This window comes from Amaranthus tricolor, chromosome 10 (genome assembly GCF_026212465.1).
Source record: "Amaranthus tricolor cultivar Red isolate AtriRed21 chromosome 10, ASM2621246v1, whole genome shotgun sequence".
Lineage (NCBI taxonomy): Eukaryota > Viridiplantae > Streptophyta > Magnoliopsida > Caryophyllales > Amaranthaceae > Amaranthus > Amaranthus tricolor.
This window is the reverse complement of record NC_080056.1, coordinates 22,479,802-22,500,799: the sequence shown is the minus strand read 5'-3', so window position 1 is coordinate 22,500,799 and position 20,998 is coordinate 22,479,802. Positions and strand designations below refer to the sequence as shown.

The 20,998-nt window shown below is 36.0% G+C and overlaps 2 protein-coding genes across 3 annotated transcripts; one reads left to right on the top strand and one right to left on the bottom strand.

Moving 5' to 3' along the window:
- The first annotated feature begins 5,286 nt into the window (after positions 1-5,286).
- Positions 5,287-16,948, top strand: LOC130825422 (E3 ubiquitin protein ligase RIN2-like). Of its 2 annotated transcripts, none has more exons than XM_057690643.1 (13): positions 5,287-5,513; positions 6,432-6,768; positions 10,641-10,718; positions 11,318-11,404; positions 11,498-11,619; positions 11,915-12,011; positions 12,103-12,205; positions 12,944-13,101; positions 13,180-13,317; positions 13,482-13,549; positions 13,640-13,864; positions 14,724-15,096; positions 16,440-16,948. In XM_057690643.1, exons 2-13 carry the CDS (start codon positions 6,529-6,531, stop codon positions 16,494-16,496), a joined length of 1,746 nt encoding a protein of 581 aa, XP_057546626.1. In that variant the 5' UTR covers positions 5,287-5,513; positions 6,432-6,528; the 3' UTR covers positions 16,497-16,948. The 2 variants fall into 2 exon arrangements, with proteins under 2 accessions (XP_057546626.1, XP_057546625.1); XM_057690642.1 differs by having other exon boundaries at positions 6,427-6,768.
- Positions 16,949-17,149: 201 nt separating this feature from the next.
- LOC130824966 (receptor-like protein 34) lies at positions 17,150-20,377 on the bottom strand. Its single transcript, XM_057689988.1, has one exon. It carries the CDS (start codon positions 20,375-20,377, stop codon positions 17,150-17,152), a length of 3,228 nt encoding a protein of 1,075 aa, XP_057545971.1.
- Positions 20,378-20,998: the final 621 nt, after the last annotated feature.

Sequence of the window (20,998 nt, the reverse complement as noted above, 5' to 3'; positions counted from 1 at the left end):
ACTAGTTTTTCAATGATATCCCTATGTTTAAGAGAATATCTATAAGGCCTTATGTTAACTGAGGTTTGATCATTTGCCAAAGGTATTCTGTGATAAAAAATGCCTCTCAAAGGAGGTAACACCAAGGGATCTGCAAAGACATCTTGGTACTGATTCTTGAGTAATTGCAATTCTGTCGAAATTAAGACAAGTGCAATTGGAGCTTCTAAAGTCTGAACTTCAGTGGTGATTACCTATAACCAACACATGTGAGTAGCACAAGTAATCATTTTATAAGTAGGAGTACCTTCCATTATTTTAATTTTCTGAGGGAGCACCCCTTGTAGAGAAAAAGGTTCACCCTCCCATGTAAACTGCATGATCAAAGTATGGAAATCCTATTGAATTTTCCCTAAGGCCTTCAACCATTAAACCCCCAAAACCATGTCACAACCCCCTAATGCATTCAGTAACACTTCTGCTATAAAAGTTTTATGGTTCATGCTCCATTGGAACTGCTTACACGTTGATTGGCAGACTATATTGCTGCCATCTGCCACTGTAACAGCCTGTGTAGATATTGATTCTAATGAAATATTTAATTTCTTGGCTATTTGAACATCCAAGAAGTTATGGGTGTTTCTTGAGTCAATGAGTATATGGATAAGGGTATTTTTTACCATACCAGTGACTCGCATAGTATAAAAATTTTGAACTCCAGTCAAGGCACTCATAGAAATCCATGGTTCCACAACAGTTGTTTCATGGGCGGCAATTAAATCAGTAGCAAGGGTTTCTACCTCATTAGACTCAATTTCTTCCTAACAAGTGCCCTCAATTTCTACAATAAAAAGTTGTGGCTCCCTAAAACAACACTTGTGGTTCCTATCAAATTTTTTATCACAATAATAACATAGACCCTTAGCTATTTTTTCAGTAACTACATCAATAAGGATATATCTGGTAGGTTTAGATTGAAATTTAGAATTTTGAGAAAAGGAATTGGAGGGTTTCGGATTGGGTTTGGGAAGAGGAGGTGGTTTATGAGCATTGTAATTGAACTTAGAAGTTGGTGAAGGATAAAGTTTGGAAGGGATTTTAGCACATTCTTGAAGTTGCTGTTCTTGAGGTCGTGCAATGTTAATGGCATCAGTTAAAGATGTTGGCTTGAATGCTTTTACAAACGGTTTAATAACTCCCTTTAATCCACTTATAAAACTTTTGAGTATATTAAGGGAGATCGAGCCTCATGCTTGGATTGTAAGGTGGTATTGGGTACAGAGATGCCCAACCAACACAGGCTTTCAGTACTGGTTTTTAGGATGAGGAAGAAAATCGCAGAAAAGAAGGTCAAATCCAAGGGAAAGATCATGTGGGGGAGACTCAAAGGGAATATGGTCACAACCCTGTCAAGCAAGATAAGTTTATTGGGCTTCCCAAGCCAGTCAGAGGATGCGAACGAAATGTGGGTGAACATGGCAAAAACCATTAGAAAAGTGGCAAAAGAGACCTTGGGGGTGTCGTCGGGTAAACCAAAAGTGTTCAAAGAGTCATGGTTGTGGAACGATGAGGTGGAAAAGAAGATAAAAGATAAAAACAAGAGATTTAAGGAACTTATGGTATGCACGAAAGAGGAATATAGGATTGAAAAGAGAGTGAGCTATAAAGAAGCCAAGCGGGCGGCAAAGAAAGCGGTAACGGAGGCAAAAAATCGCGGTTATGAGGACTTATATTGGAAGCTTGATACCAAAGAGGGGGAGAAGCAGATTTTTAAGTTGGCGAGGACTAGGGCCAAACAGCGGCAAGACTTAGAGGCAGTGAAATACATCAAGGATGAGGGGGGACGAGTTCTCTTGAGACAAGAGAAGATCAAAACTAGATGGCTCCAGTACTTCTCCCAGCTGCTCAATGAGTCTAGGGGGCCAACGGAGGTGGATAATCAAATTTCTAACGCCCAAAGACCACAGGAGAAGCTCTCAAAAAGATGGAGAGAACAAAGGCAGTAGGGCCAGATAACATCCCGATTGAGGTGTGGAGGGCTTTAGGAGAAGAGGGCTTTCATTGGCTCACAAACCTCTTTAATATTATATTGAGGACACATAAGATGCCAGAAGAATGGAGGAATAGCACACTAGTACCTCTGTTTAAGAACAAAGGCGATGCGCAAGTATGCGGCAACTATAGAGGTATCAAACTTCTAAGCCACACAATGAAATTGTGAGAAAGAGTAATAAAAGGGAGAATTAGACAGGAAACAGTGATTAGAGAGAACCAATTCGGTTTCATGCCAGGAAGGTCAACCATTGAGGCAATTCATGTTTTGAGGAGAATGATGGAGAAATACAAGGAGCAAAAGAAAGATCTGCATATGATGTTCATTGACTTGGAGAAAGCGTACGATAGCATACCACGACGAGTCATCTGGGAAAGCCTCAAGGCTAGAGGTATTTCTTCAGTGTACATTGAGGCCATACGGGATATGTGTGACAGTGTTTCGACTAACATTCAAACACCGGTGGGGATAACGGAGCTTTTTCCGGTAAAAGTGGGGCTACATAAAGGATCGGCTTTAAGCCTTTTCATCTTTACTATTATAATGGAAGAGATTTCTAAATCTATTTGGGAGACGATACCGTGGTGCATGATATTCGCGGACGACATAGTACTGCTGCAGAAACTAGAGAGAAGGTTAGTGACAAATTGGATGAGTGGAGGGAAGCTTTAGAAGGTAAAAGTTTGCGCATTATCCGTACGAAGATCGAGTATCTACGTTGTGACTTTAGTGGGACATCATCGGTAGGTGAATCAGAGGTGTCCATAGATGAAACAGTTGTTAAGAGTACAACCAAGTACAAGTATTTGGGATCGATCATTCAAAGGGATGGGGAGATTGACGGGGATGCAAATCATCGTATACAGGCGGGTTGGCTCAAGTGGTGAGCAGTCACCATAGTGTTATGTGATAGGAAATTCTCAAGCAAGTTAAAAGGAAAATTCTACCGGGCGGCAATCAGACCTGCTCTGCTATATGGGACCGAATGTTTGCCTGTAAAGAAGATTTTCGAACATAAGATGGAAGTTACAGAAATGCGTATGCTGAGGTGGATGTGTGGGCACATTTTGATGGATCGAATTAGGAACCAAGAGTTTAGGGACAAACTAGGGGTAGCCCCTATATCTGGAAAAATGCGCGAGAATAGATTGAGGTGGTTTAGTCATGTGCAGAGAAAGACTATCGACGCCCCTGTGAGAAGGGTAGAAAGCATTATAGTAGAGGGTAAGAGGAGTCGAGGAAGACCCCGGAGAACTTGGGATGAGCAAATAAGAGTTGACTTGCATGAGTTAAACCTCTCTGCGGACCTGACTAGAGATAGGAGCAGTTAGAGACGTCATATCCATGTCTTAGACTTCTGATGTCCGCTTAGTTTTCCTTTTAGTGTCCATAACCTCTTACTCTTATCGTTTCCTTTCTATTAGTTCTGTGTTTTCTTTTGTAGTGGCTCACCTTTTATAGGCCTTTAAGTTATCTTGCATGTGTAATCACGTCTCTTTATCTTTCTCGAGCCGGGGGACTCCTTTGATCGCGCTCTCCTTTATGGGTATGATTTGCCGCCGTCTTTCCCTCCCCAAACGTTAGCCTTAGTTCGCTATGAGCGTGATATACTGGGTAGCATGATGATGATGATGATGACTCATCAGACAAGCTATGACTCATCAAACTGGTCAACATAATCCTCTAAACTAACATCTTGAATGAGTTTATTAAAATTTTCCACAGCAGTAATTCCTTTTTCATCTTTAAACCTAGCATTTAGATCACAAATAAAATCAACCCATTCTACATGTTGTCAAGTTGCTAGATAACTGGTAACCCAAACTTCAGCTTTAGCAGTCATGGCTAATGATGCCAAATCAACCCTAGCATCTTCGGGAATACCATAGAGCCTAAAATACCTACTGCATTTCTTTAACCAAATTCGTGGGTTTGTACCATCAAATGAAGGGCAATGCAGTTTAGGAATCATATTGTAAGACTTAAGACTGTTTACCTCTGATTGCGTTGTATTTTCTGAACTTGATTGCTCCTTCATTTCTCTGACCTACTGCATCAAAGTTTGCATGGATTAGTTTTGTTCTTCTAATTTTTTTCAAGAGTTTTGACATGTTCTTCCATTGCTATTACGCGTTTGGTGATAGGAGCCAGTTTCCCTGCAGAACCTTCACAATAGGATATGAACAAACAAGATGGCTAAATGTTACTACAATCTTTATTTTCCACCTGATTAGTACAAGAATGGTAATCTTGCAACACCAATTCTGAAACAAACAAAATTGAATTAAGAAAAGAAAAGAAGAGAAGAAAAGAGAAAATCTTGCAACACCAATTATGTCACAGAAAAAAATGAAAGGAAGGAAAAAAGAGAAGAGCGGACAATAGCAGCTCTAACACCAATGTTGTAGAACTTTCTTAATGTGTTCTACAATTGAGAATCTAGAGAATACTTGAAGACCCAAAGCCAACTTTCATGTTCTCAGTAGAACAATAAAGAGACAGAGAGAAGAGGAAATAGAGAAAAGAAGTAATTTCTTATTCGTATTTATCAAATGAAACAGTATTGCCTATTTATAGGCTTACACACTGAATTCTAATAGCTTAACAAAAATGCATATGAATCTCACGTGATAGAACATGAATCTCACGTGATAGTTATTGACTACAACAAACTTGCAACTCAATTCTATTATAAACAAATCCTCTTAAAATAAACTTAATTAAGAAGCACCGTCAATCCTTTAGAGTTTAGGGTTTTCTAAGAATGAGGCTGAGGGGGCAATTTAGACATTTTCTGTGACTTTAAAAAAAGTAAAAAAAATCGAATATTAGATATTCGGATTCTAAAAATATGCGACTCGGATTAGGTATTTGGTTTATGAAAACCAAATAAATTATCCGGTTTTTAAAACTAGATGTCGGATATTTCGGATCGGGTTATGAACACCCATAGTGCTAGGTTAGTTGGTTTTTATAAACTTCAACTGGTTAAAATACCAACTTTAATAGGTTAAAATACCAACTTTACTTAATTAACAACATAACATATTAAAACACCAACTTTAAATAGGTTAAAATTCAAATTTTAAATAGTTTGCACAACGCGCATTTGTAATTATTTTTTAATAATAATGGGCCAACCCACTAAAAACGACGTCTTTCATAACACCGTCTCTAAGTAATAATTAGAGGTCCATTTAAACTGTTAGCCTGCGCCCCTTATAACGACCTTCAACCAAGTTGAGATTCCAAATTAAACAAACAAGGCAACACCAAACTTCTTTGTTCTAACTCATCAATTAAGACTCCGTTAATCATCATTGAAACAAAAAATATCTTTATTTTAATTTCCAACAAAATTTCACTTTTGCTTTTCTCCTCGAAAAGCTGACCCCAATTCTCTCTCCTCTCTCTAAAAACTTCATATAATTGTCTCTCTTCAAACTCAAGATAAAGCTTGACCGAGCCATTCGATCGAAAGGTTCGTCAATAATCCAGATCTTTTACTTAATTACGCATTGTATTTTAATCTGATGATGTGATTTCAGTATGACATTTTGTTTTGTTTTTGTTGGTACAATTTGGTGAATTTTGGCTCCAAATTTCGATTTCGTTTGGTTTGTGACAAAATTAGGGTTATGATTTTGCATAACTGTATGCTGATTACAAAAAATCTGGTTTAGGGATGGTGGAAATCGAAAATTTTGAGGTTTAAGAGTAGTGCCTTTGTGATTCAATTTTTTTTTGAATTAGGCTTTTCTACAATTAGCTTAGATTAATGGAGTTTAAATAGAAAAGTAACTTGAAGCTTTGAGAGGAATTAAAATTTTACTACTTTGATTAATTTTTTTTTTTAAAATTCATGCTCTTGTGAAATACTTCCTAGGTTCTCAAATACTTGCATTATGATTATTGAAACTATTCATCACTTATTTTATATATTTCGGTTAGGGCATAAGAAAAGATAAAGTCATTTTGTTTGAATCGACTAATCACATACTTTCATAAATGAATTAATTATAATTATTGGTTATGTATAATTCAACATATAAATGATAAAAATAATGCATTGTATTGTGTAAAAAAAATAAATGTAGCAATTTTAATGAGATGAAGAAAGTATGTAAAGGTTATTGAAAGTTGATATCAATCAAGACGAATCTAAAAGGATTAAAAATGTCTGAATTTTCTTCAAGTATAAATTGCGAATGGTAGGAAAGTGAAAAACATGAATAAGGCAGAAATAAAAACTTTATTACAAAACAAAAATGAAAGAATTATATTTTACATACTCACCTGTGCAGTTTATTTATGTTATCCAGGAGAATAGGTTAGTTTTTAGCTTATTAAAAGCATCGAACTTGCAATCAAGTTACTTTAATTGCTGTTTTCAGAGCAGGTGCCTAAATTTTTTGGAATAAAGAGTTATGTTGATCTTGCTGTGATGAAATAGACGGACTTTAGTTCTATTGAAGAAAATAAAGCAGTTTCCAGCAATGGGTGTGCGTTATCTAGCTGTATCAGCGGTATGTACAATGGTCAGCGTGATAGGTCTACAGTGCTGGGCTGAGATATCTGTTGAGAAATTCAAGGCGGATGGACTCATTGGCAAGGATACTCTTTACTCTGAGAATGCTAGTCTTATCATTGAGCTGCTGTTGCGTTCTCATGCGATGATCACATTGCTGGCAATATGTGTTATAAATACATTCGTGCTATTTATTTTGAGCCTGAAGGTAAATTTCCATCATTGCTGTACACTATTACAATATGTTCTTAGGTTTAGTTTGTGGTTGTTGCATTTCTAGAAAACTTTTTTGAGGCATTTGAATGATTTATTTCATGTGTTTGTTGTTACATCATGTTGAGATTAATTAAGGCTTTGCCATTGTTGTTGTTACATCTTGTATTGTGCATTTGCTCTTTTGATTCTTTTGCATTAAATTGGGCTTAGGGGGCTGGGGCTGCCGAAATGGTATTGGGATTCTGTTGAACTTGTTCATCAATGGTCATCAATGTAGTTGTTTACTTTGAAGTTTGATCACACTTCCGATGTTCATCAATGATCGATATAGTTCTTTATGATTCACTTTGAAGTTAGATCACACTTCCGGAAGCGCCATAATGATTGGTTGATGGCATAGTGTAAAAACGCGGTCACGGGAACGGAAAAAATGCGTTTATCGCGGAATGGATTGCGATATTATTATGTTTTTGATTTATAACTTTCATATAAATGAAATAAAAAATACTTAACATTGCCTAGATATAAAAATAAATAATTAAATTTTTAATGATGGATATGAACAGTCAATAAATATAAATGTAAATGGGTTAATTTAATTGATCCATCAATATTCTTAGTTAGACACTTAGTCTTGAAGTTAGTAGAGGGGTGAGAAACAAAGTGATGGAAAAGACAAGCTGACACTTGTTTAGTCGAAAAAAACAAGAACAATTGTAATATTAAAGAAAATAAATAAAATAATAACAAAGGGATAGTAGGTGTCAGGGTCTCTTACTCCTACTTTATTGTTTCAACTTTCAAAATATAATCAATAATGATGAAAGTTTGTAAAACAGTGGTGAAATTTAGAATAATGGCGACTCTTCATCACAACTTTCCCACCTCATGAAGTTAAGTTGAAGCTCTAAATTTCTAAACTCTTGAAAAGAATTCCAAACCGTAAAATGGCAGCACAATTTTTATCTCTTCCCTCTATCTCTCTCCTCTAACTCTCAATGGTGAAAATCGTTGTAAATCTCGATGGTTCAGTACCTCATAACAGTTGATGCGGCCGATTTTTGTTCTAACTCGCCGTTTTTCGAAACCCCTTTCCAAAACGCGAGATGACTCGGCCGCATTTTGATTCCTTGTTTGATGGTTCTAAGTTACTGTCTAAAGCAGCCTTTCTCTTATGGATCATGCCTAAAAGATATTTCAATCAATTGTATTGTTACTCCCCTCCCCCCAAGAATAAATTCCATAATCCATAAGTTGTGTTTTGATGAAAGATGATATAATCTAGGGAAATGTTTGTTAAAAGAGTGTGCCCCAAATTAAACACCCTACCAAAATTTAGTAATATTACCACTTTTAGTGTTTAAAGAAGTAAAAGATATAAAAGAAGGAAGTTCTCTTGAAATTAACTTTGAAGGACATGGATCTACTTTCACTTTCCCAGAGGATGTTGTAAAACCAAATTGCTTCATGTAATCCTATGTCACAAGGAGTTTGATTCCTGCGGATATGTTCACAATCACTCCCCTATTGACGCTATATTTTGTCCTCAAATCCTCTACACCCAAGCTCCCTTGCTTAACAGGAAGCTTAATTTTATCCTAATTGATCAAATGATCCCTTTTTGAGCCTCCCATTCCTTCCCAAAGAAAATCCTTCATAATCCGTTTCAAGTTCTAACAACCAATCAAAAACTAGATAAGAATATTACTCAAACATGATTTGACAATCAAAATTCTACCTCTAATCGAGAAGATCACCTTTTCCCACCTATCTAATCTCCTCAAAACTTTCTCTATCATCGGGTTCTGAAAATCATAGTTTAAGGGTTGTTGCAAATTGGAAGGTTTAGGTATGTGGTAGGAAATGATGCAACTGCACAATTACCTATGGTAGCCAATTAATTAGTCTCGATTACTCTCATGTTAATCCTTGTTAAGCTCGATTTTTTTATTTATACACAATTCATAAATTTTATTAAAGAGAGAAGATGTCTAAGTGATTTTGAATTTCTGTGCCTTATATGATTTTAAATAGCATAATGTCATCCTGGTATTGCAAATGACCAACCCTTGTTTCTTCCTTGCCAAAACTTATCCCTTTAATCAAATCTTTATTAACCGCCTTAATTTTTCGAGGACACCAAAGAGAAGTGGTGATAGCATGTCCCCTTAGCTTAGGCTTCTTGAATATTCAAATCAATCTCTAGTGCTACAATTGACCTCCACTGCAAATTATGAAGAATTTAATACATTTGCACCATTTAATACCAAATTTTTTTTCCTCCATTACCCTATATTGAAAAGGCATTTTAACTCTATTTTGAGCCTTTTCAAAATCCAATTTGAACAACACCTTTATTCCCTCTGCTCATAATAACCTCTACTATTTCTGAAGCTACTAACATCGCATTATCAATATGTTGCCCTTCCACGAAAGCATTTGTTTTATAGAAATCGTCTCCAAAATGACAATGCTTAATCTTTTTCCTATTACATTACCTAAAATCATTTACATACTATTGGGAATGCTAGAGATATTCCTCGAGCCTTCCTTTGGGATTAGATGAATGAAATTTGAATTCATGCTTCAACGTATCTTCTTGGATTTGTAAAATTCCGTAGAAAATCTCATTACATCATTTTTAACCCATTCCTAAGTTCTCTTGAAGAACTCCATGATGAAATCATTTGAGCCTGGTGATTTATCTCCCTCCTATTCAAACATTGTTGCCCAAATTTCCTTAAGCTCTAACTGTCTTTCTAACAATGTTGCACTATCTTGACACATTGGGTCTCAATCCAAACCCTCAATAAAAGGTCTACAATGTGAATATTTCGAAAATAACCTCTTGTAAAAGCAATGACTAAAGGACATAAATTATGTTAGCTTGCATGATGAAACCTATAAATAATCCTAATACCAAAATGCCGTGTGCTAGACATTTTAAGCAAATGCTTCAGGGTGGGGTTGTTGGCATTAGGGAGATATGAGCAACTTCATTTTTGGGAGAAAACCATGACCGTTAACCTTACTTCTTGTGGTGCATCATTATATTTCTAATTACATCCTAGGCTTGAATTTTGGTGAGAAAAGAAGAGTAAGAAGTAGGCCAACTTATGCTGTAAGAGTTAAGAATAGCATTAAGTTTTGGGATATCTAGAATCATATGACAACAATTAAGAATAAATAAAGTTGGAGAATATGTTTGTGGATATTCATTCCAATCCACTATGTTCTTTTTAGACATAATTCTAGATGAAGGTAATTGAGTATAATCATTGTTACCGACAATCTTTTTACAAATATTTATTTTGATTTGTGTATTTGATCCCATATTTTGAAATTAAGCCTTTAACATTGTCATTGTATTGACGGAAACCATATTCTAAGTCTAAACTAGTTGAGGAAATCTTCTTAAGGATAAACATGTAAGTATTTTTATTAGAAATTTACTAGATTTGGACGTTGAATATGGACATTTGACATTTCATTAAGTTTATGGTTGGGGACACGCATCCATTTCAAATTATAGTTTTCAATTATACAATCATGAATGAAGAATTTGAGAATGTTAAGGTTTGAGCAGTCATGTTAAAATTCTTAACTTTAACTACTTTTTTAGTTAGGGTGAAATCGACTCAAATTCAAATTTGAATTTTTTGATTTGCTAAACACTAAATTTGAGCCTAATTTTGGATTTCCAAATGAAATTATGTTTCCGAAACATAACATGAGCTATTTTTTGGAATAACTATCAATCTTATGTTATGTCATATGTGTATGTCACTTTGTCTTGAACATGGAAATTGCATTTATCACATGCATTTTGTTTAGATGAATTTTGATTTTGTTTTTACTTTGCAGACTATTTTTTTTGGGGAGCTATATGCCACTGAAACTCGAAAGTTGTTGGAACGGCTAGCTAACTATGTGATTTACAAGGTAACACTAATAGTGTGCAGTCTGTTAGTGCAAAGTTAGGGCTTTGTGATTTGTGAATAAAAAATTGGTTTAAGGGTGGAAATGAGCCAAAGAGCAATATTAAACTTGATTTGCTTCCGTTCAAAAAAAACTAACTTGATCTGGTTAAATATCTTAAAGGAAGAATTCTCCTGAATTGCTATCAGACAATGATTGCTATATGTGTTAAGAGTATTGAGCTTTTAAATTAAGATTATTGTAGGAAGACGGTGGTAGCTGAGATGTGTATGTTGAGAATTGAGATGGACGAGTAGAGTGTAGATTGTAGACGTAAATTTAAAATGAATATATAAAATAGGATGTTGGAATTGCAGATTTGAAGATAAATGAAAAATAAATCATTCACATTGGTTTATTTATGTGCAAAAAAGACGGAAAAAATCATCATTTATTTGACGTTGTGAATTGTAACATTTTGTTGATTAGTGTTGTGAACATACATTAAACTAAAATCGAATGTTATACTGATTTCATAGATCAAGCACTTACAAAAGGCTTTATATTCTTGAATGCTTCCCAAATGATTTGTTGTTACTTAAATTTGTTTTTGTTGTTTCCAGGGAACATTTCTTCCACTTATCATTCCACCAGCAATATTTCAAGCCACCTTGTGGCTGACTTGGTTGACTGTTCTTTGTTTTCTAAAGGTGTTTTCAATAATTTAATCAATTTTTTTTACTCTTTTTGGGACATAACTGTTTCTTCTGACACAACATTCAACTTCTTTGGCTTTTGTGTAGATGTTTCAAGCATTGGCAAGAGATCGTCTTGAACGTTTGAATGCATCTCCTTCTGCCACCCCTGGGACATATTTTCGAGTATATTCAGCACTGTTGTTAGTTTTGGCCTTTGACTTTATATGGTAATTTCAACTCTATTCTTGTGATATAGATGGTCTAGTTCTTATTGCATGTAATTCCATTTAAAATTATATCACTTGATGGTTAGTATCTATCTGATTTGCGATTTTCACACTGTGTAGTAGGCGTATAAGCATAATAATGTTTTTATTTTCTATTTGGGTATATTGTGTAAAAGACCTTCATTTTCTTCAGCTTGTACAAAATTAATATGATATTTTTTTCACTGAAATGACATTGTTAAAAAAGTTTTTAATGCTTGGTCTCTGACATCTCAATTGTTGTGTATGTTTATAGGATATGGTTTTGTGTGGCTGTATCTGGACCTCTGGTTTCATCCACATATTGGTTGTTATTCTTTGAGCCACTCAGCATAGCCTTTGAGACTCTGCAGGTGTGATGTTTCTGCAAAACATGTCTGTTTATCTTGTCTTTCTGTAAGCTGGACTGCTATATGAATTTGTATGTTACCAAAATATTTCCAGGCTATTGTGGTGCATGGGTTTCAGTTGATGGATATCTGGCTCCATCATTCTGCCGCAGAGACCACTGATTGCCAAAGATCCAAGTTTTTCGATTCAACAGCAGGTATCACTGCTACCTTGGAAGCCTCTACAGATTCATATACTGTTTTTTCGGTGGTGTGAGTGTTGACTTTTTAGTTGGGAAAATATTTCTGCTGAGTTGGGGTCTTTCGCAAATCAACGCACACACTCACAGTCACACTAAACAATGAAAATCAGATTCTTATTGACTAAAAAAGCTGGCTGATAGTATGGTTTTAGCAATCAATCAACATTTTATTTCCCCAATGCCACTAAGTGGATCTCGCAAGGTGGGGTTGGGGGGATCATAACAACCTTTCCCTTTGTAATAACAAGGAGGCTATTTTATATTAACCCTTGATTGCAATTGAAAAATTCAAAAATTTAAAAACATAAACTGAGCTTAGGAGTTTTACTAGTTTGAAAGCTACTCAATAAACATTTTTTTGGACTTCGAATTATACTTGTATCTGAAGGTGTTGCTTGCACAAACCTTGTGAATGATTGGTATTTTCATAATTGGGAAAAAGTCTTTTTTGGGGGTATCTTTTAGCTTGACATTTTCCTGTCTCACAACTGGATATGTCTTGCTGTAGTAGCTAAGTTTTTGTGAGATTTAACTGTGTTTTATTACAATTATAAGATGGTAATTGGGCATTCTTTGGCATTTAATGTTTTTTTGGCAATCTTATTTTTTGGTAATATTTTCTTGGTGAAGTACCTTTGCATTTTCGTATGTTTTTGTATTTCTATATTTTTTAAAATCAGGAAGCTCCTGCAGGTTCTTTGTGGGAATGGAAAAGCAATCTTGTTCGAAATATGGGATTTTTCCTCGATATGATGACACTATTGATGGCACTTGGTCATTATGTGCTTATTTGGTGGCTCCATGGCATGACATTCCATCTCGTTGATGCAATCCTTTTCCTTAACATTCGTGTATGTTTTCATCAGTTCTTTGTGGCTGCATTAATTTTCTCTAGGTTGTTGGTGATAATCCTTTCTTGTTATGATCAGGCTTTACTAAGTGCTGTTGTGAAGCGTATTAAAGGATTTATCAAATTGAAAATAGCTTTAGGCACACTTCATGAGGCACTTCCTGATGCTGCACCAGAGGAGATACAAGCATATGATGATGAATGTGCCATCTGTAGGGCAAGTGCCATGTTCATTATATTTCTTTACTTCTGCTCTCTGTTTTTCGCTCTCAAATTTCTTTAGTGCGGCATCTCTCTCTCTTTAAATGTTTATTTTTATTACTGGCTATTGGAGCTTGGGACTTTTTTGAACTTCTCATTACCTTCACTGAATTTCAACAGGAACCGATGGCAAAGGCTAAAAAGCTTCCTTGCAACCACCTTTATCATCTTGCATGCTTGAGATCTTGGTAATGTATACAGCTTTTTTGATCAACGTTAGTCACCTTGTTTTGCTAGTGAAGTTTGATGCTGACTGAATTTTAACCTTATCATCCTAGGTTGGATCAAGGTCTTAGTGAGAACTATTCATGCCCTACCTGCCGGAAACCCCTTTTTGTTGGTAGATCTGAAAGTGACGCAACCACTCATACTAGAGCTGTTTCAAGTGACGAGCAGCTTGCTCGTCAACTAAGTTCAGGGCTTGATCGGGCAAATGCTGGAGTTGGAGCTGTGGGAGTATTCCCTGACCAAAACCAAAATGCCCCAGGAGATAACGCTTGGAGGTTGGATCCTTCACCATCATTCTTTCTTTTAACTTCCATTTATATAGCATGTCAAACTGCTTGCTCAGTTGCTCCTTCTAATCTTAATAGTGAGATGTTATAGGAGATGGGTTTTCATCTGTTCATTTACAGATTTACATGTCCTTTGTATATGCAGTGAGAATAATGTGCAATAAGCTTCTAGTTTTGCTGAAGAAACGCATATGGCTGCCAAATTGGCCCTGCATGCGAGATACATTTTTAGTAGATCTATCCAAATATCAGCCCCAAGCACCTCTCAGTGTAAAGAGGGAATCTTTTTTTAAAAAAATTATATCTATCTATCTATATAGATAGATTTCTAGGAGTCTCATGGTTAAATCATTAGTCATTTACTCCTAATACTGTATTCTAAACGCTGCACGAGTTTTCACGGTCTAAATGCCGTGCTGACCGTTACGTAACGTGTAATACCGGTATTGCACTGTTATAATGTTAGTCTCCACGTTAAATTTACATAAGTAACCATTAACTTTAATTATGACAGATCATTTAAATTATAGTTACGCATAATTTTAGTCGTTAAATAAATGATTAACTAATAAGTTAATTAACGTAAAAGAAAACTATTAAGTTTAATTATCCACTAAACCTCATATAGTTCAACAAAAATGCAATTGTAAGTTCAAAACACCCCTTATGTGATTTTTTTTGTCAAAAATTCACACCGTATCAGTCGGGATTCAATTTATTACTCAATTATAGCCTAATCTGCGACACCGCGATCTTTTTCGCTAACACATCAGCGATTGCAGTTATATTTCATGATTCTGATATACTATTTTTCTTGATTGAAAAAATTTCCCTTCATTTGGTGCAGAGGAGCAGATTCTAGTTGGTTGCAGCCTTGGCCTGGCCAGGGTCTTGATGGAGCTGGTCCGTCAACTGCCATTAGGTCTGCTGGATTAGGGCGGGTTCAATTGATGATGAGGCACCTTGCTTCTGTTGGGGAAACTTATGCCCAGACTGCTCTTGAAGATTCTTCATGGGGCCTTTGGCCAGCAAGCTCTTCTCAGGCCCCAGCATCCAGTACTGCATTCCCCCCAGCCGCACACAGATACCCTGTAACAATTGGTGCTATGCATAGGAGGACTGCTTCTCATCCTGCAAATGACAACATTGCTAACTTGCTTGCCATGGCAGAAACTGTGAGGGAGGTGCTTCCTCACATTCCTGATGAAATGATTTTTCAGGTATCGATTCACATGATGACCTATGATTGTATTTTGGTACACTCCCTCCTCCCACTGATTTTGCTAAATTTACCTATTTGGGATATCTCAATAATGTTTTATGAAAATATCCCCAACACTTTTATTAAAACTCATCTACACATTTCTTCTTTCGTTTCATACTATCCACACAAATAAATTTTTTTGTCTTATTACTCCAACAACCAAACTGCATTAAAATTTATTGGGCTACTACATTTGTAGCAATCTCACTGAGACCAATGAGTACTTGATCCTGTAACTTTCATGATTGGAAAAGCTGTCCTTGGCTACTTGAAAATTTGTAGATTTCATTGTTGTACCAGTAGTGGAAAATTGATATGGCCTGAAAAGCGAGCAAAACCAGCATGCCTGAACTTGTCATGTGGCTTGTTTAACTCATTTGAAACTTTGGCTGGAATATAGGCGTTGTCTAGATGATTTGATATGTTTCTATATGGGATTTTTTTCTATCGTATGTTGCATCTCATTGTGAAACCAAGGTGTTTTTTTTTTTTTTTTTTTTTTTTTTTTTTTTTTTTTTTTCACACAATGGACTAATTTTACAACAAAAAAGGTCAGAAATTTTAAAATAGGACCCCCTCTCTAACTCCATGCTATTTTTTCAACAAACAATTTGAAACTGCAGCATAACTGTTGTTTGTGGATATGCTTTTTCGTAATCTTGCCATTTTCATTTCTTGGGGATAGCTGGGGTGAGGATGAGTTTGTATGAAATCACAAAATTCACCCTGGTTTGGGCATTTGAGACTAAGTTAATGCGGTTTATGTTTGAGGATTATCAATGTGAGGGTGTCGCAACATGATATCTAAAAGATATTAGGTTTGAAATCAAACATAGGAGGGGCATCCAAGTTTTCCCTTAATTGTTGCGAGCAGAATGAACCACGCATTGACAGGAATTGATGAGCGTTATGTCATGTTCATTAACCCTTAGACCATATTCTCGGATTGGGTCTTGGCTCAATAGGAGAGAAAGTGATGAGAAGGAGCTGATGTTAGATAGGATGAGGGTAGTGATTATTACTTCAATGGCCCCTAGGGTAATTATTACTTCTAAAGGGTGCAATATATGCTCACAATCATTCCTAATAAAACCTTTTTCATGCACCACTGTTCCACGGATCTTCAGTTTCCTCTGATTCAAGCATGTTTCTTATGCTTCACTAGTAATGCTCTTTTGAACGTGTTGCGTTTATGGGGTTTTTCTTCTGTCTAAACTGTCTTGTGGGGGTTTTTTATTTGTGGGGGCAACCACATTTTCCTTGTTGATGGCTACCTAATCCTTGTTCTTCAAACGTTAGGATTTGCAGCAAACAAACTCTGTTGCCGTGACTGTTAATAACCTTCTTCAGATGTGATACTGGATTTTGTATTCTTCACAATAAGCTTTCCAGGTCCATAAGTGTTTTGATGGGCAGCGAAGACAGTGTGAATAACAAGAGCCAACAAAACTCCAGAACTTCTAACACTTTCACGAGTATGTTGGTGGTGTTGTACTATGTTCCCCCACATCTTGTACATAGTGTCACATATATCACACTGTCACCTATATTTATAGGTATTAAGAAATTTGTATAAAACATTCTGTATCTTATGTTGGTTCTTCTATTTTCGTGCATAGACTTAGCAACATACTAGTTTTTGATCTTGGTCATTCTGCCAACAAGCTCTCGAAGCACCTGCAGAACTGTGGCATTTCTGTAATGTGTATGTAAATTCTCATTATAGCTGTACATTTATGATTTCTGTTGAGGTTGTAACATACAATTGTCGTTTTCGTTGCACTTAATATATTTTTTGCGTTCAATTACTTGCTTATTTATTTGCAAATTATATTCCACTACAAACTGGATTAAAATATTTACCCAAATTCTGAAAAACAGGTTGGATCAACAGGTCTTGATCGGGTTGAATTTGGTTAGTGTTTTGTTTTAAAATTATACAGGTCTAGTCATAAGTATAATCACATATCTACAAACGAAATACAATAGTTTTTCATCATTGTTTGAATCTAATATCTTCGCCTTTGTTGCCGACTTCTCCTCCTCCTTCCTTGCATAGAATTTTCCTTATATAGAATTTTCGTGACAATCATTTGAAGATGGTCGCAATACCATTCCCTGTATCTCTTAAAAAAAAGAAGGGATCCTAAGAAGATTGTGATTCCCACAGGAAACCCGACTGTAGCACCCTTGAGCATCCACTCTATCTGGTTCTTTGAACTCCATTTTGGTTCATGTGGAGATGTTGATGGAGTTTCTGGATTGAAGTTACTTCTAATTGATGTCAATGGAGGACCATACAATCCTTGGTTGCCTTCAAATGAAGATGCATTGAATGATTGAAGTTGAGTGCTCGTTGGGATTTGTCCTGATAGCTTGTTGAAGGACAAGTTCAAGTACTCGATAAAATTCAAGTTGGCAAACTCCCAAGGTATTTTCCCTCTGAAAGCATTCCAAGAGAGATCCAAAGATTGAATCTGATTTAAATTTCCAAACGACGAAGGAATTTTCCCCGAGAAGGCATTGTGAGAAAGGTTGAGTACTACAAGTGCGTTCAGATTTCCCAACTCTGTTGGTAGCTCACCATGAAATTTGTTGTTGGAGAAGTCGATGCTAGTGAAGACTGTTAAGATGTACTGCAACTCATAGGAATAACCTTTAAAGGTTGCTGCCACGGTATTTCGATAGTAATACGACCCAAATTTTACATCACTTTGCAAATATCCTAGTTGGGATTGCTTTCCACTTATATCTGCCATCATAGCTATCCACTTAATGAAGATTTGAGCTTTCAGTTCACCATTAAAATGGTTTGAGGATATGTCCACGATTTGAAGCTTTAGCCAAATCGAGTGATGCGGTGGGCAAAGCAAGGTTCCGTGAAAGTTGTTTGATCTAAGGATGAGAACTTGCAGATGGGACAATCTTTTTAAATAACATGGAAAGGTGTCATTGAATCTGTTATTCCCAATATCTAATACCTTTAATTCTTTGCAGTTGGAAAGAGATCGGGGAATCTGTCCTTGCACGAAATTCTCGTTCAGGTTGAGAGTTTGCAGGCTGCAGCCTTTCTTGAATTTAGAAGTTATAAAGCCTCCAAGGTAGTTTTTTCTCAGGTTCAGTATGTTGAGTTGAGTCATGCTCATAAGACAATCAGGAACGGTTCCATCCAAATGATTGTACTCTAGATTCAGAAGCGAAAGATGAGTGGCATTACACAACTCTTGAGGAATGCTACCAATCAAGTTATTGTTCGAGAAATCGAGATAAAATAAACTGTCTGATACGATAATTCGAAGCCCCCCTTGAAGATTGTTGGAATGAAGGTCTAACGTATGCATTTGTGAAGCATTAAATCGTAGAGAAAGAGGTGGTTTTAGATCCACCAAGGAGTTGCAAGAAAGGTTCAATTCTCGAAGGCCACTGATTATCCTCTCCATCCAGCCGGGTAATGCGCCTGAAATCTGATTCATTGAAAGGTCAAGACTGAGTAAAAGCGATTGGTTTGTTAGAAACTTGGGTACAATGCTCAAGTTGCAAGAAGCCAATCCTAAGGTTTCTAGCTGGGGAAAACTAGAGTTCACACTGGAATCACTTGCTTCAATTGATAAGAAGTTGTGTGAAAGGCCAAGGTTCTCGAGGTTCTCGACGTTTTGTAGAAGCTCGTTCATCTTTAGTGTTCCATTGAACCTGTTGGAAGACAGATCGAGAGTATTAAGCTTTTGTAATCGAAACACCGACTTTGGGACAGGTCCTTCCAAATTATTGTGTGACAGGTCGAGATAAGAAAGCATGGAAGAAGTTGGTTTTGCAAACTCATTCAGTTGCCCACTGAATTTGTTCTTTTTTAGTGCTAAAGATGAGAGTGATGGAAGCGAAAACAGTGACAAAGGAATGCTTCCATCTATTGAATTGTTTGACAAGATGAGTACCTCTAAACCAAGTAGTTTTCCCCAGTTGGTAGAATTTATAGAACCATTCAAATTGTTGTCTCTAAGATGTAGGAATTTCAGATTTTTAACTGATGAAAACGATGGAATCGGACCTGAAAATTGGTTATTGTAGAGATACACTTCTTCAAGTAGTTTTAACCTTCCAATTGATGATGGGATTCTTCCTTGGAATCGACAATTGGCGAGATCAATCCTACGAAGCCTGTTGAGGTTGGAGATAGAACTTGGAAGGATCCCAGAAAATTTTGTCGAACTAAGTTTTAACTCTTCTAGTGATCTGTTCTTGTGAAAGTGCGGCAAAGTACCTTGTAATAGCTCATTATTATTCATTCTGAGGGTTGTCAGCCTGTGGAGCCGAAAAATATTTTCAGGCACAGTTCCAATCAATCCGCAATGGGATAGACTTAGTGTCGTCAAGTTTGTGAACTCGGCCAGAAAATCTGGTACTGGACCCGACAACAGAGGGTTAAAATCTAGCTGGATCACAGAAATATGACGAAGCCTAGAAAGTGACTTGGAGATTTTACCCCTCAGGTTACAGTTAGACATGCTCAAGACTTGCAGGCGAGGAAGCGATGATGATAAGGCCTTCCCCCATTTGTTCTCCATGGCTGAAATATCGACTCCATCAAGATAGAGTTCTTTCATATTCGTCAGATTTTGTACGATCCTTGCCAAATTTGGCCTTATCATGTATAATTGATAAGATGAAAGATTAAGAACAACTAAATTGAGAAGCTGTGATATTTCAAGTGGTACCTGACCATGGAATCCTGTCAAGGAAAGATGAGATAGCCTAGAGAGTTTGCCAATTTTCGATGGAATTTCACACTTGATTTTATTGTTTCGTGATAAGTGCAATTTCTTAAGGAATTGCAGACGAAACAAACTACTCGAGTTGTTGATTTTGGTATCGATGTCTATCCAGCTCAAATCCAAGCCGATGACTTTGCCACTGGAATTGTCGCATTCGACTCCTCTCCATTGACAGCAATCAGTATGTTCATTCCACATTATAAGCTTGTCTGGAGGATGGAATGTTCGAGTGTAGGCTGTACCGATTGCAAGACTGGCTTTGAATTGAAGAAGCAAAGTCTTCTGATCATCGAGACATTGGCATGAAACAAAATGTGTATAAAGGCAAGTGTATGTACATAAAAAGATGAAGAAAGAAGGCCAGGATGGAACAAGGAAGAATGACATTTCTTTCATCTTGAAAGTATAATTCATACAACTGAAGGGAACAGAGAATTGTTTTTGGATGAAATCTAGTAAGTCAATCATTATATATACAACTCGGTACTACTATGTGGCATATAATTTGATGCAAAAAGAAGAAAAAAGGTAGATAATGGTAGTAAATAAAGAAAGAGAAAAATTCGTGTGGTTGAAATTAGAAGAGAGTTAAAATGTATCGATGAGATTAAAAGAAAGTGGTGAGCTATAATCCAAAAATAAAAATAATGCAAATTAAGTAGAACGGATCAAAATAAAAAATGTTGCAAATTAAATGGAATGGAAGGAGAAAATTCTACAATTCTATTTTCTTCAACAGTTTTTAATGTTTTGAGCAGTGGTGTAGCGACACCTTGGTCCAATCACGTGACTATTGTATTATTAGTTTGCCCCTCTTACTAATTTATTATATATGATATAAGGGCTGATTTAATATTACAAAATTAAGTAAAATTTATTAGAAATAAAATTAAGGTTTGTAATTCTAATTTTTGTACAATCTATAAATTTAATACTTAGTTATTTTTTAATAGACTTTTGTCTTAAATTATAGAATTTTGATTCACAAATTAAAATTTTAATATATCATTATATTATTTTGGTAGTATGAATATTATTCAACTAATCATTTTGCTAGTATATCAAACTGTTTGACTCATAATTTATATT

Bases quoted from the DNA above. Each gene is read 5' to 3' on its own strand.
- LOC130825422 (XM_057690643.1), top strand. From the start codon at position 6,529: ATGGGTGTGCGTTATCTAGCTGTATCAGCGGTATGTACAATGGTCAGC. The intron at 11,620-11,914 runs GTAATTTCAACT...GTATGTTTATAG, and splicing joins TTGGCCTTTGACTTTATATG to GATATGGTTTTGTGTGGCTG. The intron at 13,318-13,481 runs GCAAGTGCCATG...GAATTTCAACAG, and splicing joins ATGAATGTGCCATCTGTAGG to GAACCGATGGCAAAGGCTAA.
- LOC130824966 (XM_057689988.1), bottom strand. From the start codon at position 20,377: ATGATTGACTTACTAGATTTCATCCAAAAACAATTCTCTGTTCCCTTC.